This window comes from Engystomops pustulosus, chromosome 6, assembly GCF_040894005.1.
Source record: "Engystomops pustulosus chromosome 6, aEngPut4.maternal, whole genome shotgun sequence".
NCBI lineage: Eukaryota > Metazoa > Chordata > Amphibia > Anura > Leptodactylidae > Engystomops > Engystomops pustulosus.
Genome location: NC_092416.1, coordinates 165764374 through 165785408, shown reverse-complemented (window position 1 = coordinate 165785408; position 21035 = coordinate 165764374). Strand labels below are relative to the sequence as shown.

Genomic DNA, 21035 nt, shown 5'->3' with positions numbered 1-21035 from the left:
CTTTTTTCTTATTGTGCAATAATTGACTATTCCTTACCGTAGGGTTATTGTTGTGTGCTTGTTCCAACTGCGGGATGCTGTTCTTAAATTCCCTTTCCATATTCTTAAAAGAGGTTTTTGTTTTGTTAATTTCTCTGTACCACCAACCCCGGATACAGCCCTTTAAAGTATCCCACACTGTCCCCGCATCGGCTGTGTTCAGTTTGTGATTCCAAAATTCAGTTATTTCCAGTTTAAAACTTTCATCTCTTGCTGTAGATAATAATAGACATCCAGTGAGGGTTTGATCTAAAGGGACGCCTCCACCTATCCTTCGGAGCTTGTGATCCTAACTCCAAAACCATCATGGCATGATCGGAATGGCTGGCACTCACATATTTCATCTGTTTAACATACCCTATCCCCTCTTGAGTTGAGAGTGCCAAGTCTATTCTGGACATTACCGTGTGTGATCTAGAAAGGCAGGAGTACCCCCTCTTTGCCCCATGTAAAAGTCTCCATGCGTCTAGCCATCCTGCTTCTTGACAAAATTTAGCTAGGGGCGAATTATTGTTCTGAAAATTATCTGGAGCTCTATTCGTATTCACCCTATCTAGTACCGGGTTCAGGACGCAATTAAAGTCCCCGCATATGTACACGGAGCAATTCTTCCTGGAAACCAAGAAGGTCAATACTTTACCAAGCATGTTCAAAGAAAAAGGTGGGGGTATGTACAGAAAAATGAGTATGCATATTATGCCCTGAAACTTGCCATGCAAAAAAATGTATCTGCCCTCCGAGTCCAGGTCTGAGGAATACACCTCAAATTCGGTCATTTTGTGGATATATACACTGACTCCCCTTGAGTAAGAGAAGAAAGTCAAATGGTACTCAGCAGCTGCCCATTTTTTACTAAGCTTTTCTGCCGTCTCCTTGGGTGGGTTTCGATCAAGCATACTATGGCGGGTAGGTAGGGCTGTATAATGTCAAATATTATGCGTCTCTTGACCCCATCTCCTAACCCCCTAACATTCCATGTGATTATAGAAAATATGTTTCAAAAAAAAAAAACAAAGAGAAAAGCCCCTCCCATCCGGCATCCCTCCCCTCCCCACATTAGTGCACCAAAAACCTGTTATGGTGGAAACTTTTATTACCTTTTTAACTAGCTCTATGTGTCCCAAAAAACAGCACAAAAAATGCAAAAAAAAGTTACGGAATTATGAAATTTTACAAAATTTTGCTAAAAATGTCCGGTCACTAGAGCCTTTTCAGGCCCCATCACTAAGGGGTTAAATAAGTAAAAATGAGTTTACATGTAGTATATATAAGGTTAAATAACTGATGAACAAGAAGAACATGTCAAGAAGAACACAAAACCATAGAAGAACAATATCAAGATTCCAGTCCTACCTGATCTTGAGGGATTTTATAAGCATTGTTTGGATCTGTCTTCCGGTAAAACCACAGTTCTGTAACCGGATTCTTGTCTTTCATCCCATAATTCCTAACAACTATCTGTATGATAAGACCATGAACATACATTATACATTCCACTAAATGTACCTCAAAATAGCATCAGGAAAACTACAGTTCATCCTGCAAAATTGATGGCAATATTGGGATTTTTTTTTTTTTACCTTTATGGTGCATAAGTCATATGAACCTGCAGAATGGCAATTACATGTCATTTATATCACAGGTTAAATGTTATAAGGCTATGTTCACACTGCATATTTTACAAGATATGAAATACTGGCCCAAATATAGGAAAACCGGTGTGATCTGCCTTAGGCTACATTCAGACGATGTATGCCTGCCGTACTGTAGTACGGCGGGTATACATCAGCGCTGCGGAGAGGAGCAGGGGATGAGCGCAGCTCACCCCCGCCCCTCTCCATAGACATATGCAGCGCAGGGCGCCGTATCACGTAGAAAGATAAGACATGTCCTATCTTTCTACAGGCTATGGAGCGGTACGGTGCCGCACGTGTGCTGCACCGTACCACTCCAGTACAGGGCCGTGAGCCCATAGAAGTGTACGGGGGACGTATATCGGCCGTATATACGTCCCCCATACATGTGTGTGAATGCAGCCTTCGTGTAGTTTGCGTCAGATACGGTAATCCAAGCGTGTTTCACGATCTTAGTAAATTTTGTCAGGATGTACACACAGGGGGAGATTTATCATAAGTCTCTTAGAGCAGAACTGTTCTAGTTGCCCATGACAACCAATCAGAGCTCAGCTTTCATTTTCCCACAGCTGTTTATAAAATGAAAGTTGAGCTCTGATTGGTTGCCATGGACAACTAGACCAGTTTTACCTCAGAAACTTGAGGATGAATCTCCCCCACAGTTTCTTGGTGTACTTTGCTTCATGCCCTTGCAACAGAATTGTGTTGCACACTACGACTACGCACTAACACACCCTGTTAGGTGCATAGTTTTCTGAAGTGTCGGACATAGTGCCACCGCGACACAAAACTGGCACAAACGCTTCATACAGAGCTCTAGGCTCTAACAGGTTTTTCTTCACAGGGGGTTTCAATCTATTGCATTGTGTAAAAAGCCAGGACTTACATCCACTCTGAAATCATCTTTATTAAATAATTCCGGATTGTACTGCGCCAGTTCTGCTTTATACCTCTCACATGTCTCCTGTAATACACAACAGGTGTCAGGTGTCAAAAGTGTCTTAATGGAAATCAACCAGTTAAAAAAAACAAAAAAAACTACAAATACTCACCCCCACTCCTCTTAATCTTGATCCCAGCGCTATCTTTCGCTACTCCCCTTATGGACCGGCGCTATCTTTCACTAGTCACCTTATGGACCGGCGCTATCTTTCACTAGTCACCTTATGGACCGGCGCTATCTTTCACTAGTCACCTTATGGACCGGCGCTATCTTTCACTAGTCACCTTATGGACCGGCGCTATCTTTCACTAGTCACCTTATGGACCGGCGCTATCTTTCACTAGTCACCTTATGGACCGGCGCTGTCTTTCGCTACTCACCTTATGGACCGGCGCTATCTTTCACTAGTCACCTTATGAACCACGATATCTTTCGCTAGTCACCTTAGGGACCGCGATATCTTTCGCTAGTCACCTTATGAACCACGATATCTTTCGCTAGTCACCTTATGGACCGCGATATCTTTCGCTAGTCACCTTATGAACCACGATATCTTTCGCTAGTCACCTTATGGACCGCGATATCTTTCGCTAGTCACCTTATGGACCGGCGCTGTCTTTCACTAGTCATCTTATGGACCGGCGCTATCTAAACCACCAGTCCATAAGCTGAATGTGTCCCAAATCGCCCTTTAGAAATTCCCTTTAGCAAATAAAAAAAATGATACTTTCCTTGTTCTGGAGCTCCCTGCACCTGTGCAGTCACACTACACCCACGGCTTCACTGCGCATGTGAAATGGGTTTATTGCATGGGGTAATTGCGTCGCATTGCACCCATCTTTAGGTAAGTATGAAGGTTTATTTTTTTGATAGCCGTAAGGACCTGTGGGTGGTTTACTGTTCCAAATTACCCTGACAGGTTCTGTTTTTAAATTAAAATTAAATGTACAGTCTTCTCCTGCACAACATTTATGAAAGTTTCTAATGCTGAACAATAAATATTTCTAGTTTGCACCCCGTTTTGTTACATTAGTTTACGACAATAAAACATGACGGATTTTGATGTAAATTAGGCCGCACCCCTTTTACTGTATTGGTTGCAAAATTGACTAAAAACATTTAAAAGCTTGGTCCAAGGTGTTTTAGACAGTGGGGCAGATTTACTTGCCCAGTCCATTCACAATCCAGCGGCGCGTTCTGTGCGGTGGATTTGGGTCTTCCGGCGATTCACTAAGGCAGTTCCTCCGACGTCCACCAGGTGTCGCTGCTGCACTGAAGTCCGCCGGAGTTCACGATCCATTGCTGGGTGAAGGTAAGGGCGTTTTTAAATGCGGCGTTTTTTTCTAATCCGTCGGGTTTTCGTTCGGCCACCCCCCAATTTCCATCGCATGCCTGCCGGCGCCGATGCGCCACAATCCGATCGCGTGCACCAAAAACCCGGGGCAATTCAGGGAAAATCGTCGCAAAACGGAAAAATTCAGGTAACCAGCCGTAAAAACGATTTGGGCTCTTAGTAAACGACCCCCAGTGTCTGAATCAAATTATGATAATTAACTATTCCCCATAGCCTTCTAGTTGAAGTGCCCTGCATAATAAAAGGCCTTTCTGTGGCCCACTAATGCAATTACTCGTACCCCACTTCTGCAATCTATATTGCGTCAGCAGCACATCCGATACTGCATTCACACGGACATGTATTTCTCCAGTCCTGTATCTACAGGCTGTATTTCTGTATAAATACGTGACGTTTTTCATCCGTATGCAGCACGTATTTAACCCGTATTTTATACATGCCCATAGACTTTTAGGGCATACAGAACTGAAATACGGGAGAAAATAGGACATGCTCTATATTTTTATACGGCCAGTATACGTTCCGTACACTCCAGTGTCAAAAACGGCAATATAAATGGTTGGACGTATTGTCCATTGAAATGAATGTGGCCGTATGTAACCCGTAAAAAAACGGTACGTATACGGCCGTTTTTATACGTCCGTGTGAATGTAGCCTAAGAACTAATGACAGCGGGTTTATTATGTCAATAGACGCGGCTTTGTATAGCAGTTGTAGTTTCAAAATGGTAAAATATTTCTAATCAAGCCCTGTTAAATTAAAAAAACATACGTGTTTTAGTTGCACTGGAGCAATACGAATAATTTATACATTTAATAATAACAGTATATAATAAAAAACGGAGCGTTCAATTGAATCCCGACTCACCATAATGTCAGTCTGACTTTGTGCATCTCGCTTAGTCTCTCCCACAAATACATAGAGTTCTCTGCGCTGTATTCTATCCAGTATATCTCTGGCTTCTTTAAGGTTCTCATCAGTGGAGTGTAAAATCTGTTGAAAGATGTTATCTAGGATGGAGAGATGAGGGGGGAGGGATATGACAATAAGTTTTGGCTAGAATTGCACTTCAGAAATAGATGCTAACGTTAGGCATGATATTATTACAGACGAGAGAAGCAATTTGGAAAAAGTGGAGTTCACTCAGAATTTCGGGAAATGTTTTATTAGCCACAAATGTGATTTTCATGGTGATTTGGGAAAATTCCTAAAATGGCATCTAACAAAATGCCTAATGCAGAAATGTAAAGCCTTGAAACATTACATCACAGGTCAGGACGCGCAGAATCAGCAGCTGCCCACTCCTTGCCACGTCACAGGCTGCCGCACCATCTCTCAGTACCTGCTGCTGCACCATCTCAGAGCCACTTGCTCACTGACTGAGCATAGGGAAAGAATCTGTGCTTAGAGACCAAGCGGGAATAGGAAGGGATAGTCTTGTGGCTGACACCACTGGGTGTGATTGATCTTGTATGTTCTCTCCATGTTTACATGGGTTTCCTCTGGTTTCCTCCTACACTCCAAAACATACTGGTAGGGTGATTAGATTGTGAGCCCCATTGGGGACAGGGACTGATTTGGCAAGATCTGTGCAGCGCTGCGTAATCTGTGTGCACACCCGATTTACAGGACGACCCGTAGTTACAGACGTACCCCTCTGCCCACTGTGACTTCTGGTGATGTCTCTGGATGTTACTATAGTCCCAGGCTGCAATGATCAGCTGAAAGGTGTCTGTAATGAAGCTTTATTGATAATCCTTGGTCCCATTACAGCAAAAAATTTGAAAATCCATTTGTTATTGGGACAAAAAAATTTTTTGTCTGGAGCTACAATGATAAAGTATACAGTTTCGACTTACATACAAATTCAACTTAAGTACAAACCCAAGGATCTTGTACGTAACCTGGGGACTGCCTGTATTATTATTTGTGGGTCATGACTGACTGTTCATTTTTGCTGGGTTTTGGTGGGTTCTCTGCCCTGTACCTGGTGCACTTCTGTAATCTGACACTTGACTAATTTTTTTTTAATGAATCGTAGTCTCCTTCCCCGTTAGATAGTGTGAAATACACTGCAATATCTACCTGGTTGTAATTGTTCATAACATTACATTGGGTTCAGTCTTCCCCGTAGTGTGTAATACACCACATTAACTGTCTGGTTATAATTACTTATAGAATAAAATTCTATGGGGGTTTACTCCCTCTTAGTTAGTGTGAATTTCATTATCTGGCTGGATGCACCTGCTAATGCAGGGGTAGGGAACCTATGGCTCGGGAGCCAGATATGGCTCTTTTGTTGGCTGCATCTGGCTCTCAGACAGATCTTTTATTAATAGTGATGGCTCCTGTGTGTCTCTTAGACTGATCACTGGACACAGGCAGCGATGTCACCGCTGCCTACGTCCTTTGTATGACCCAGGTGCTATCACCGCCATTGTCTAAGCCTGGGTCAAAGAGAAGAGCGTGAGAGCGTTGAGGAGCTGGTTGCAGGGAGCGCTGGTAAGTGATGGGGCTACCTATATACTGGTAGGCATGTTCTGTGACTTCCTATCTTCTGGCAAGCATGTGCTGTGGCTACCAATTAACTTGGGGGCATGTGCCGTGCCTACCTATTTACTTGGGGGACATGTGCTGTGGATATGAGCTGGGACTACCTATCTATTGGGAGGCATGTGGTGGGTGTAAGGATTTGGAGTAGTGAACCCCCTGGATCACCACGGATGATGATGTAAGCAGACACCTGGGACTGGAATGCAAGTGGTACCCGGAATGCAAGCTCACCTGAGCCTGCTGCAAAGCACTATGGTCTTGCTGCAGCGTGGTACCACCAGGTTGTTCCACAGGTTCGACGGTGGCAGCCAAGGTTCAAGTACAGGATCACTAGGCAGTTTCGTGGTCAGGAACAGGCAGACGTTCAAGGCAGGCGGCAATGATGTGTGGTCCGGGACGGAACGAGAGGTCAGGGCTGGCAGCTCAAGAACAGAATCAGGAACAGGTCTGGGGTCACAACGGGAGGTCAACACTTGGGAAGGAAACACTGTGGAAAGCTTCCTCATAGGCATGAAGCACTAAGATCTGTCGAGGAATGCTGGGAGCCACTGGTCTTTATAGGAACGCGGGAAGTGGGCAGCGCCAATTAGTGGCATACTGGCCCTTTAAATCTGTGAGTGCCGGGGCACGCACGCAGGCCAGCCTGGGATGGGAGCCGGAAAGTGTTGAGTTGAGTGAGCTCGGAAAGGGCCGCTGCCATGGAGAGGGGCACAGATGTGCCAGCAATCCGAGACGTAGATCACAGGGGCACCCGTGACACTGGGACTACCTATCTACTTGGGGCATGTGCATATTGTATGGCTCTTATGGAATAACATTTTAAAATATGTGGCGTTCATGGCTCTCTCAGCCAAAAAGGTTCCTGACCCCTGTGCTAATGGAATAATATTATATTGGGGTTCATCTTCCCTTAGTGTAAAATACACTACATTATCTGCTTAGTTACTACTGTTTGTGAAATGAAATGAGATTGGAGTTCAACTTCCCATTAATTAAAGGGAACCTGTCACCAGGAGACCCATTTTTAGCACTCCCCTAGTCCCCACAGAGCATAGTACATACGCTGCCAAAGAGTTTTTGTATAAAAAAATTGGTTTTACAGAAAAAAAGATATGTTATATTGTACCTTTCATTAGCATCTGCTGTGTGACTAGGCAGTTGCGAAATGGGAGGGGCTGGAAAGGAGCAGTCCCCCCCCCCCCCACCGTTGGGAAACAGCTCCTCCATGTGTCCTTTTCAAATATATGAAAACACCCATCACTTGGCTTAGCGACGCCCCCTGCTCCTCTACAGCCAATCCTGAGTGGTGGGAGTAATTCATATGTATGAAAAGGTTGCATGTGTCCTAAGGGTGGGGGGGAGAACTGCTTCTTTCCAGCCCCTCCCAATTGGCAACTGCCTAGTCACACAGCAGATGCTAATGAAAGGTACAATATAACATATCTTTTTTTCTGTAAAACCTATTTTCTATACAAAAACACTTTGGCAGTGTATATACTATGCTCTGTGGGGACCGGGGGAGTGCTAAAAATGGCTCTCCTGGTGACAGGTTCCCTTTAATGTAAAATGCACTACATTATCTGCCTGGTTCTTATTGCTTGTGTAATAAAATCATATTGGGGGCCACCTTTCCCTTAGTGTTACATACTCTACATGCTTTGTTAATAATTAGTAATAGAATAAAAGTATATTGGAGTTCATCTTTGGTTAGTGTAAAATACACTGCATTTCATTCCTGGTTTGTGAATTAACAATATATTTGGGTTCACCTTCCCCTTTGCTGAGTATGAAATACACTGCACTTTCTGCTTGAATACAATTGTCCATGTAATAATATATTGGGTTTTAGGCCCCTTTCACACTTGCGTTTTTCATGCGCGTTTTCTGCGCATGCTTTTGACGTGCAGAACTTGCATTGCACTCTGACCCATTGTAATCAATGGGTCTTTTCAGACTTGCATTTTTTTTCACGCACACATGCGCGTTTTTTTTAACGCGCGTTTAAATCTCGACATGCTCTACTTTTGCAAGTCACGCGCGTGAAAAACGCACCATACAAAGTCTATGGAGATGCATCAAAAACGCATCGTACTCTGAGACACTTGCAAGTGCAATGCGTTTTTCACGCATCAATTGCCATAGAAAAGATAGAGCTCAGTCCTGAGTCCATTTCACGCGCGTTTTCTGCGCGTGAAAAACGCATTGAAATTGCATTGAAATTGCATTGAAAACGCGCATTAAAAACTGAGACACTGAACAAACTCTGACTGAAAACTGATTGCACTCTGATGCAAAATGTGCGTTTTTGACTGACCAAACACTGATCGCACCCTGATCAGACTCTGACGTGATCTGCAACGCAAGTGTGGAAGGGGCCTAACATTCCTCTTTGGTTAGTGGGAAATACTTTGCATTGCCTGCCTTTTTACAATTGTGTAATAACAAGTTATTGGGATTCAACTTCCCCTTTGGTTACTGTGAAATACATTATATTAGAAATACCCACAGCTGCCAGTATCATCAAGCAGTCATGTCCTGTGACCAATCCCGCAGTTGTTCAGTGCTTGGCCTGGTCTTCCTGAATCTATCTTAATCCCTTAAATTTATGTGAATAATACGGCAAAATTTGCAGTTTTTAGATAGTAGTTCAAGAGTCTTTCTCCTGTTAAACCAGACAAGCTTGCAGCCGTACATATGTCCCCCGTAGACGGCTATGGCGCACGGGCTCGGTACGGTGAGCGGTGAGCCTGCTCTATCTTTGACCGTAACACGGGCGTGCGGCTACTATTTTCTATGGAGATGGGCGAGCAGCGCTCACCCCCTCCTCCTCTCCCGTGTGCCGACGAGTGCCTGCCGTGACACGTTAGTGTGAATGTAGCCTAAAGCTGGCTTTAACTTTTCTTAACAATAATAGTAAACCACAAGTGACTTACCTGTGATCTAGTTACATGCTTCCATTTCATCCATGCAACCTGATATAGTGCACTTATTTTAGTGTTTATAGCGCGAAGAAACGCAAGAAGCATCAATTTAAATGTTAACATACAGTATATCTAATAAAATAAGATTTCAGTAGAAAACTATTATCTATTTAAACTTAAAAAACTTACCTGTGAGCAAAGTATAGGCATCCATGTCATCCACTGCTCCAGAAATTGTATAGTACTCTTCTCCTGATCCTTTTATCTTAATATGTGGATGAGCTTTCAAGAATGCATCAGTAATCCTGGAGCCGGAGAAAGAAAGGGACACATTTTCAATGGGTTACAAATACTGAGGAGCCGTATTTCACAGGTTCGCAACCCACGGACCCAGAGCCTAAACACGTTATTATTTGGGATCTGGGTTTGTGTTTGGGGAAAAAGCGTTAAGTTGATTGATTGACTGAAGTAACCTTCAATCAAGCAGCTTCCGGCCCCTGAGCAATGTCTACAGAGGACATGCCTGTGTCATGCATCCAAATGTCGAGGCACAGAGGTGTATAGAGGAGGCTCCTATTATAAGGGAATGGTCTATGTCCACCAGCAGCTCCCCCTCTTTTTGTGCCCCCAACAGCTCCCCCTCTTATTGTGCCCCCAGCAGCTCCCCCTCTTATTGTGCCCCCTTGAGCTGCTCCTCTTCTTATTTTCCCCCTGAGCAGATCCCCCTCTTATTTTGCCCCCCTGACACCTTCCCCTCTTATTTGGCTCCCCTTTTTATTTGCCCACCCAGAAGCTCCCCCTCCTATTTTGCCCCCCCCAGAAGTTCCCCCTTTTTATTGTGTCCCCCAGAATCTCCCTCTCTTATTTGGTCCCCCCAAAAGCTCCCTCTCTTACACCCCTCCCAGCAGCTCCCCATCTTATTTGCCCCCCCCCCCAAAAGCTCCCTGGCCACCACGTCTTGCACATCACCCCTTGCTTCTTCTACCAGTGTGCTTTCACCACTACCCCTCTTCTCTATCTGCACATCGCAAAAAGCCACAGCCATTGGCAGTTGTGTTTCATCGTCATCATATGTCTCTTCTGACAGGCCACCACCAACATCCCCAACCTCCAAGAAAAATTATTGGGAATCTCAGCTGGGAGAGTCATCGTACAACTTGACTGACTGCTACATAACTTGTGCCTGAAATGACATTGCTTCTTTGAGGAGGGGTGAGGTGGAATGCTCTGCACTTCCAACTCAGGATGAGCTTGGTGAATATGACCCCACAGATGTTCATGCACTGTTGCCTTTGGGGACCTACCAGTACATGCAGCACACCATGGTGCCTACTTGCACCAGAGGAACTTGGAGCAAGCAGAGATGGAACACATCCTATCACTGCAGCACTGGCTCCATCTACAGCAGCAGCACGGGGATGTCCTTGTCCCTTAATTCCTGTGTTCCTCATTTTAAAAGACCTGCACCACCACCAGACTTTACTGTGACAGCACCTTTATGATCAATGTATTACTGGACTCTATTCACTCACAACAGCAATTTTATGATCAACGTATGAGTCTGCGATATTAACGGGCAACATCACTTTTATAAAACATGTATAATTGAGCAGTATTAATGGACAACAACACTTATATGATCCACATATGAGTGCGCAATGTATGTATGAGTGTGTAATATAAACGGACAACAGCCGGCAATGTAAAAGGCTGCATCTTCTTCAGTTTTGTGTAGTCATAGTGGTAGTCTCTTTAAATCAAAGAGCATACAGAAGCACATTATAATTGTTAACAATAGCTTCTTAATTACTCTGTTAGGACTCCGTTGTTCTTGTCTGGGTAAATGCTGTGCAGGAATCATTTTCAAAAGTTGAATATTTACCTTTACACAATTTACCGTACACAGTATACATTTGGTTAGTATTATGCATCAGAATTTGTAATCCAAAACCAGAAGAGGGACTTACATTATTTCAACAACCTTTGTAACTCTATGCTGGTATGCCCGTTGGTGTAGACAGTATCGTGTGTAGAAGAAATCGTACATATTCCAGACTTCCTAAAAATGGAAAAGCATGACAGTTTAGTTATCCTAATAAGAAAATACGATATGTTTAATATATAGGATAGGTTTTATTTGGTAGACAATAATCAAATTTTTTTTAAAAATCCAGGTTTGGAATGCAGCCAGGCACTACTGCGAGCAGCATTATAACTACTGGCTACTAGGGGCAGCATTACAATTACTGGCTACCTGGGATAGCATTATAACTTCTGGCTACTAGACGGCGTTACAATTACTGGCTACTGGGGGTAGCACTATAACTACTGGCTTCTGAGACAGTGCTATAGCTACTGAGGGAAGCACAATAACTGCTGACTACAGGGGGCAGGCACTGTAGATATTGGCAACAGTGTGGTGGAAATATGATTATTGGCTACTCTGTGGCAGTAATGTGACTATTGGCTACTGGGGGGTCAGGCTCTAACTGTTGCTTATTGTAGTGGCACTGTTACTATTTCAACTACTCTGGCTGCTTCATTACTATATTAGCTAATGGGGGGGCACTTGTTACTATAATGTCCAAAGTAAGTGGCCACTGTTACTATGTAGTAATCCATAGGGGAATAACAGAACAGTATGAAGTTTTTGATAAGAAGGAGAAGAAGATGATGATGAATTTAAGAAGCTAAAAGTTTTGTGTTGCTAAATCATCAGCGAGTCATGGCTGGAAGAAGCTGACATGGTGACCAGTAGAAAAAGAAGATGAAAAAGACTCTTCCGATCAAAGACATTGGGGGTCATTTACTAAGGGCCCGAATCGCGTTTTCCCGACGTGTTACCCGAATATTTCCGATTTGCGCCGATTGTACCTGAATTGCCCCGGGATTGTGCCGGCATGCGCGCGACGGAAATCGGGGGGCGTGGCCGAACGAAAACCCGACGTATTCGGAAAAACCGCCGCATTTAAAAACCGAAAAAGTGTCGCTTGGTGACCGCTTACCTTCACCTGGTCCGAGGTGGTGCATTCCGGCGCGTGGAGATGATTTTCAGCGCAGCAGCGCCACCTGGTGGACGGCGGAGGAACTGCCTTCATGAATCCCGGCCGGACCCGAATCCAGAGCAGAGAACGCGCCGCTGGATCGCGAATGGGCCGGGTAAGTAAATTTGCCCCATTATCTGTGAGCTAGCACTGGTGCTGTATTTATTTTTCATTCATCATGGCGGGTCCATGTGGTCATCTGCTCCGGCAGCGTCAAGGAATTTCCTGTAACCGTCAGTTGAGCAGAAGGAGACCCACGGTGCCCATGTGCAATGTAATCTATTTATGGCAGCGGGATCTGAGTGGATGAGGCGCTCCATGCGGTATATTTTGTTAACCCTGTTTAGCCAATGTCCGATGAGGTCTTACCTTGTCTCTGAGACAGATGTGCCTCCCATCACTAGTTTGACAGACCCTGGCTAATGTAAGAAATCGCTTACAATCAAAGTTACACTGCATACCCAGATGATGGCAATCCCTGGTTTAAAGAGAAAAATTGACATTTGAGACTAGAATTGGTCTTTCATGAGACTAAAATGTCATTGTTTGTAACTTATAATTCTAAGTTATAATTATAATATATAAGTTGGTATTATATTTTGGCTATACAGGCGGTCCCCTACGTAAGGACACCCAACTTACAGACAACCCATAGTTACAGACAGACCCCTCTGGTTAAGCTCTCTGGATGCTTTACTATAGTCCCAGGCTGCAATAATCAGCTGTAAGGTGTCTGTAATGAAGCTTTATTCATAATCCTTGGTCCCATTACAGCAAAAAATGTTTAAACTCCAATTGTCACTGGGCCCAAAATTTTTTTGTCTGGATCTACAATTATAAAATATACAGTTTCGACTTACATACAAATTCAACTTAAGAACAAACCCCCGGACCCTATCTTGTACATAACCCGGGGACTGCCTGTATTGGAATTGGATTCAGATTCGAAAGAAAGCGTCAACCAGTTGCTTTGACAGCCGAGACCCCATGGCTGTTATAGAGGAGCTATTATAGACTTGTTGAAGGGAGGGTCTACTACAGATAAAGTAAATTTGCAATTTACAGTAGTATTGCAGTATATTGTATCAGTGATCAGACTCCCTAGGGTCCAAGTTCCCTGGGGGGGGGGGGTGTTGAAATTAATAACACACATATCCATAAACATGTTAGGTATCCCAGCATCCTAAATGTTTAATCTACCAAAATATAAAAATGATTATCTACTGCAGTGAACCTCATAACAGGATACTAAAAGTCTGAAAGTAAAAGATGAATAGATGTAGCAATGAATCCAAGTTAGCAGATACCTGGCAAAGTAATCCATTTTGTCCACATCAACGCCACTTATCTTATTGGCCACAATCTCATAAAGAAAGTGTTTCTCTTTTCCACGGCCTTTGACCTGTGAGAAAAATACTCTTTACAGACTACTGAACTATACTACACCACAATGGAGAAAAATAAGCATAAATAAAGCTGTAAACAAACCAAAAAACAATGGATTACATAGCATCGTATATACTCGTGTATGAGTCGAGTTTTTCAGCACAAAAAATGTGCTGAAAAACCTCACCTCGGCTTATACACGAGTCAATGTAAAAAAAAAACCTTAATACTCACCCTCCGGTGCCCGTATCCTTGGCGTAGCTCGCGATCATCAGCGACACCAGCTGATGTCATCAGCGGTGACACCGCCGCCTCATAGTGTGCGCCCACCGGCAGATCGCATGGCCGTGACTCTGCTGGCTAGAGAAAAGAGAAGAAGCCGCCGGGAACCGCGCCAAGGATCGCCAAGGAACCGCGCCAAGGAACCACGCCCAGCATCGGGGGTGAGTATCAAGTTTATTTTTTTTTTTATGCGCTTGGCAGGAGGCTGGCTGTATACTACTTGGGGCTGGCTGTATACTACATGGAGGCTGGCTGTACACTACATGGGGGCTGGCTGTATACTACATGGGGGCTGGCTGTATACTACATGGGGCCTGGCTGGCTGTATACTACATGGGGCCTGGCTGGCTGTATACTACATGGGGCCTGGCTGGCTGTATACTACATGGGGACTGGCTGTACACTACATGGGGGCTGGCTGTATACAACATGGGGGCTGGCTGTATACTACATGGGGCCTGGCTGGCTGTATACTACATGGGGCCTGGCTGGCTGTATACTACATGGGGCCTGGCTGGCTGTATACTACATGGGGGCTGGCTGTATACTACATGGGGCTGGCTGTATACTACTTGGGACTGGCTGTAAACTACAGGGGACTGGCTGTAAACTATAGGGGACTGGCTGGCTGTATACTACATAGGACTGGCTGTATACTACATGGGGCTGGCTGTATACTACATGGGGCAGGCCGGCTGTATACTGCATGGGGGCAGGCCGGCTGTATACTGCATGGGGATGGCTGGCTATATCTACACCCTCGGCTTATACTTCAGTCAATAGGTTTTCCCAGTTTTTGGTGGTAAAATTAGGGGTCTTGGTTTATACTTGGGTCAGCTTATACACCAGTATATACGGTAAATTTATTCTGGATCTCTGTATATGATTGTTACCCAATATGAAGAGTTTTAATTGATTTATTATTGATTTATTTTTTACTGTATTTTTTATGTCACGGGTGCTCCCGCGATCGCTGTCTCGGATCGCGGGCGCACCCGTGTTCCTACTGCTGCCCCCGGTCCCGGGTCCCGCTCACCTTCCCTGGCTCCCGCGATGTCCTCCCTGGCTCCCGCAGCTCGGCGCGCGCGTCCCCGTCTCCTAGGGCGCGCGTGCGCCGTCACTCTTAGATTTAAAGGGCCAGCGCGCCAATAATTGCTATAAGTTTCTTCCCCTTCCTGTGACCCTTGCCGGATCTTTGTGCCTCGTAGCCTTAGAGAAAGCTTCCAAGCGAGTATTCCTGCGTTCCTGTGTTTTCCTGCGTTCCTGTGTATTCCTGCGTTCCTGTGTTTCTCCGCTCCCAAGTCCTGTGTTTCCCGTGTTCCTCCGTGTTGCTGTGTTCCTGTTGTGAGCCTGTGTTACCGTCCCCTTCTGCCTGGACCTCCAGTTGCTGACCCCGGACTTGGACCTGACGTTGCATCTCTGCCGCCTGCCCTGACCCTGTGCCTGGACCTGTCTACGAGATTGTCATCCGCTAAGGTACCTCGACCTCGGCTGCCACCGTGGGCTAGTCACACCTGGGAACGACCTAGTGGTATCCTGCCGCAGCAAGTCCAACCCGCTTTGCGGCGAGCTCTGGTGAATACCAGGTGCCGCTAGGCTCCGGTTCCGGGTGTTGCCTAGTTACATCTCCCGCGGTGGTCCAGAGGATCCACTGATCCTGACAGTAAGATCCGGCCATGGATCCCGCCGAGGTTCCGCTTCCTACTCGTCCCAACTTTGCCGCCATTGTGGTCCAGCAATCCCGGGAGATTGCCGCTCAGCGTGAACAGCTGGATCAAGTCACCACCATGCTGCAACAGCTGCTAGCCACCCAGCAACAGCAACCCCTGCCGTTCCGGTCTGTCCTCCTGCCGCTGAACCCCGACTTCGGCTGTCTATGCCCAGCAAGTTTGACGGAGACCCCAAGGATTGCCGGGGCTTTATAACTCAGTGCTCTCTGCAAATAGAGCTCATGCCTTCGCAATTTGTCTCGGAGTGGTCTAAGGTGGCATTCTTCGTCAGTCTCCTCTCCGGGAAAGCTCTGGCCTGGGCTACCCCTCTTTGGGATAGAGGCGACCCAGTCACGCCTACTCTCTCCGCTTTTCTGGCAGAGTTCCGGGCCGTATTTGAGGAACCTGCACGGGCCTCTTCTGACGAGACTGCTTTACTGAACCTGCGCCAAGGCAGCTCGTCTGTGGGAGAGTATGCGGTTCAGTTCCGCACCCTGGCCTCTGAACTTGCCTGGAACGATGCAGCCCTCATCGCTACCTTTAAGAATGGACTCTCTGCGCAGGTTAAGGACGCTCTGGCTGCTCGGGACCTGCCGTCAACTCTGAGTGGTCTTATCACTCTGGCCACTCGGATTGATGTTCGGTTCAAGGAACGCGCCGAGGAACTCCGCACCGAGCACCCTCAAGCCCGGGTAAGACGTTTTCCTCGCCTGGCTCCTGCCTTTCAAAGACCTCTCCAGCCTTCGCCTGAATTGTCTGCTGAGGAACCTATGCAGGTGGACAGAATTCGGCTCTCCTTACAGGAGCGTTCAAGACGACGACAGGAGAACCTCTGTCTGTACTGTGCCAGCCCAGAGCACTTCATCAGTTCCTGTCCTGTCCGTCCTCAACGTCCGGGAAACGCCAGCACCTAGGCTTCTTGGGAGAGGCGTCCCTAGGTGTAAGTACAGCTTCTCCACGTCTGACTCTTCCCGTGCTCCTCAGCGCTGGCACCGGTACCCAGATCCAGGTTTCTGCCTTCCTGGATTCTGGCTCTACAGCGAACTTTGTGGATGCAGCCTTGGTCTCTCAGCATCACTTCCCGGTGGTTCGTCTCGAGAAGCCATTGTCCATTGCCTCGGTCAATGGTCAGATTCTCTCCGTGCCCATCTGGTTTCGCACGGAACCCCTGCTTCTGCAAGTTGGTGCCCTACATCAAGAGAGACTTTCTTTTTTTGTGCTGCCCCAAAGCACATCTGCTCTACTGCTGGGCCTCCCCTGGCTGCAGCTTCATGCCCCTGTGCTGGACTGGTCTTCTGGAGAGATTCTCCGTTGGGGTCCGGATTGTTCCTCACTTTGCATGCGGGTCCTTCATCCACTGCCTGTCAGGACTTCTACGTTGTCTCACAAATACCAGCAGAGACTTCCCGATCCGTATATAGACTTCGCAGATGTGTTTTCCAAGAGACAAGCTGAGACGCTACCTCCACATCGTTCCTATGATTGCCCTGTGGATCTCCTTCCGGGTGCTACTCTCCCCAGAGGTAGGGTCTATCCGCTTTCTGTTCCTGAGATGGCTGCTATGTCTGAATACATCAAGGAGAATCTTAAGAGGGGTTTCATACGCAAGTCCTCCTCTCCGGCTGGTGCAGGATTCTTCTTTGTCACCAAGAAAGACGGCTCCTTACGTCCCTGTATAGACTATCGTGGGCTTAATAAGATTACGGTTAAAAACCGATACCCCTTGCCGTTGATCACGGAACTCTTTGATCGCCTGCGCGGCGCCAAGGTGTTCTCCAAACTGGATCTTCGGGGTGCTTACAATCTCATCCGGATCCGCAAGGGTGACGAGTGGAAGACGGCGTTTAATACCCGGGATGGGCATTTTGAATATTTAGTAATGCCCTTTGGACTGTGTAATGCCCCTGCTGTCTTTCAAGAATTTGTTAATGACATTTTCCGGGACCTCCTCTATACATGTGTTGTGGTCTACCTGGATGACATCCTGGTGTACTCTCCGGACCTTGAATCCCACCAGAGACACGTTCGCCAAGTTCTTGATCGACTTCGTGCCAACCATCTCTACGCCAAACTGGAGAAATGCCAGTTTCACCAGCACAGTCTTCCATTTCTTGGTTATATAATTTCCGACAAAGGCCTCCAGATGGATCCCGCAAAACTGTCTGCAGTTCTTCAGTGGCCTCGCCCAGAGGGCCTCCGAGCCATACAGAGGTTCCTGGGGTTTGCAAATTATTATCGACAGTTTATTCCCCATTTTTCCACTGTTTTGTCTCCCATCGTGGACCTCACTAAGAAGGGTGCCAATCCACGTTCCTGGTCTCCTACAGCTGAAGAGGCCTTCTCCAAGTTAAATCCGCTTTTGCCTCAGCTCCAGTACTCTCTAGGCCTGATACCAACAAACCTTTCTTTCTTGAGGTGGATGCGTCCTCCGTGGGAGCTGGAGCGGTCCTCACCCAAAAAGGGCCCAGGGGCCGAACTTCCACTTGCGGCTTCTTTTCAAAAACATTTTCCCCAGCTGAAAGAAATTATTCGATTGGTGACCGAGAGCTCCTGGCCATTGAACTTGCTCTGGAGGAATGGCTGTATCTTCTGGAGGGTGCTCTTCATCCTGTATGTGTGTACACTGACCACAAGAACTTGTTATACCTCCAGTCAGCCCAGCGCCTGAATCCCAGGCAAACCCGGTGGTCATTGTTCTTTTCCCGTTTCAACCTGCTAATCCATTTTCGTCCGGCTGACAAGAACGTCAAGGCTGATGCTCTATCCCGTGCCTCTGAAGTGACTGGAGAGGAACCAGCTCCTCGGCATATAATTTCTCCGGACCAGCTTGTTGTTGCAGCTCCTGTTGATCTTCGGCAGCTACCTCCTGGCAAGACATATGTTAGACCTGCTCTTCGGAAGAGGATTTTGTCTTGGGGACATTCTTCCCGTGTGGCTGGGCACCCTGGGGTGCAACGCACCGTGGCCCTCATCTCCCGGTACTACTGGTGGCCTGACCTGGTCAAAGATGTTCGGGAGTTTGTGGGATCCTGCTCCTCCTGTGCCCGCAACAAAGCCTCTCGTCTCAAGCCAGCTGGACTGTTATTACCGTTGCCGATACCCAGTCGCCCGTGGTCCCACGTGGCAATGGATTTTGTCACTGATCTGCCTGTCTCCTCGGGCTGTACTGTCATCTGGGTGGTGACGGACCGGTTTTCGAAGATGTCACATTTTGTTCCTCTTCCAGGTCTTCCGTCTTCTCCACAGCTTGCCAGCCTTTTCTTCAGACATATCTTCCGGCTGCATGGTCTTCCGCTGCACATAGTGTCCGATCGTGGAGTCCAGTTTGTGTCCTAAATTCTGGCGTTCCTTGTGTAACCAACTGCAGGTCAACCTTGACTTTTCTTCTGCCTACCACCCTCAGTCTAATGGTCAAGTGGAGAGGGTGAACCAGACTTTGGGCTGCTATCTCCGTCACTTCGTCTCAGCCCGTCAGGACAACTGGGCTGACCTCCTACCCTGGGCTGAGTTCTCATACAATTCCTTGGACTCTGGGTCTACTGGCTTGTCTCCATTCTTCGTGGTCTATGGACGTATTCCTCGCCCTCCTCTTCCGCTGTCTACTCCCTCTGATGTCCCTGCGGTTGAGGATCTGCTGTTGGACCTCAACTCTATTTGGAACCAGACCCGCCAGTCTCTTCTGCGAGCTACAGACCGTATCAAGACCCAGGCTGATAAGAGGCGTCAGGCTCCTCCCGTCTTTTCTCCTGGTGAAAAAGTATGGTTATCTTCCAGATACGTCCGACTCAAGATACCTAGCTACAAGCTCGGTCCCCGGTTCCTTGGTCCTTTCGAGGTAATCAAGCGCATCAATCAAGTGGCCTACAAACTCCGCCTTCCTCCTTCTATGCGTATACCGAACTCCTTCCATGTCTCCCTCCTGAAACCTGTCATCCTGAACCGTTTCTCCCAACAATCCCCTCCTCCTGCTCCTGAGGCAGATTCCCCGGACGTCTATGAGGTTAAGGAAGTTCTGGATATGAAGTTCGTGAGGGGTAAGCGGTTCTTTCTTGTAGACTGGAGGGGGTTCGGTCCTGAGGAGAGATCCTGGGAGCCCGAAGAGAACATTTTGGATCGGACTCTCCTCCAGAGGTTTATTGGCCGCAAGAAGAAGAGGGGGAGGCCGAAGGGGGGGGGTACTGTCACGGGTGCTCCCGCGATCGCTGTCTCGGATCGCGGGCGCACCCGTGTTCCTGCTGCTGCCCCCGGTCCCGGGTCCCGCTCACCTTCCCTGGCTCCCGCGATGTCCTCCCTGGCTCCCGCAGCTCGGCGCGCGCGTCCCCGTCTCCTAGGGCGCGCACGCGCAGTCACTCTTAGATTTAAAGGGCCAGCGCGCCAATAATTGGCGCTGGCCTGCTATAAGTTTCTTCCCCTTCCTGTGACCCTTGCCGGATCTTTGTGCCTCGTAGCCTTAGAGAAAGCTTCCAAGTATTCCTGCGTTCCTGTGTTTTCCTGCGTTCCTGTGTATTCCTGCATTCCTGTGTATTCCTGCGTTCCTGTGTATTCCTGCGTTCCTGTGTGTCTCCGCTCCCAAGTCCTGTGTTTCCCGTGTTCCTCCGTGTTGCTGTGTTCCTGAGCCTGTGTTCCCGTCCCCTTCTGCCTGGACCTCCAGTTGCTGACCCCGGACTTGGACCTGACGTTGCATCTCTGCCGCCTGCCCTGACCCTGTGCCTGGACCTGTCTACAAGATTGTCATCCGCTAAGGTACCTCGACCTCGGCTGCCACCGTGGGCTAGTCACACCTGGGAACGACCTAGTGGTATCCTGCCGCAGCAAGTCCAACCCGCTTTGCGGCGGGCTCTGGTGAATACCAGGTGCCGCTAGGCTCCGGTTCCGGGTGTTGCCTAGTTACATCTCCCGCGGTGGTCCAGAGGATCCACTGATCCTGACATGTTAAAGGAAATCTACCTTCTGGAGTCTACATTTTTAAATTTCTAGAGGGAAATATCCAATGTGTGGCCCATTTTAGAACATGTTATATTATTTATATACTCTTATATGCAAATTACCTGCAGATGCTACTCAGGGCATGGAATAGCCTCTGTGAAGTAGCCTCTGAAAAGCGGCCCTCCTGCGCGTCCATGATGCTTGCGAATGCGGAAGCACAGCCCACGCAGGCGTAGTGGCCCCT

At 47.2% G+C, this 21035-nt stretch overlaps 1 protein-coding gene across 1 annotated transcript in view; it reads right to left on the bottom strand.

The window, feature by feature from the left end:
- LOC140064903 (deoxynucleoside triphosphate triphosphohydrolase SAMHD1-like) overlaps positions 1-21035 on the bottom strand; it is a 67267-nt gene that overhangs the window by 13518 nt on the left and 32714 nt on the right. Inside the window, exons 7-13 of the mRNA XM_072112225.1 lie at positions 13796-13890; positions 12858-12966; positions 11412-11503; positions 9634-9749; positions 4838-4980; positions 2560-2637; positions 1393-1497 (exon numbers count right to left, since the gene is read on the bottom strand). Of these exons, the coding sequence (XP_071968326.1) occupies positions 1393-1497; positions 2560-2637; positions 4838-4980; positions 9634-9749; positions 11412-11503; positions 12858-12966; positions 13796-13890 (738 nt within the window). The remainder of the gene's footprint in view (positions 1-1392; positions 1498-2559; positions 2638-4837; positions 4981-9633; positions 9750-11411; positions 11504-12857; positions 12967-13795; positions 13891-21035) is intronic.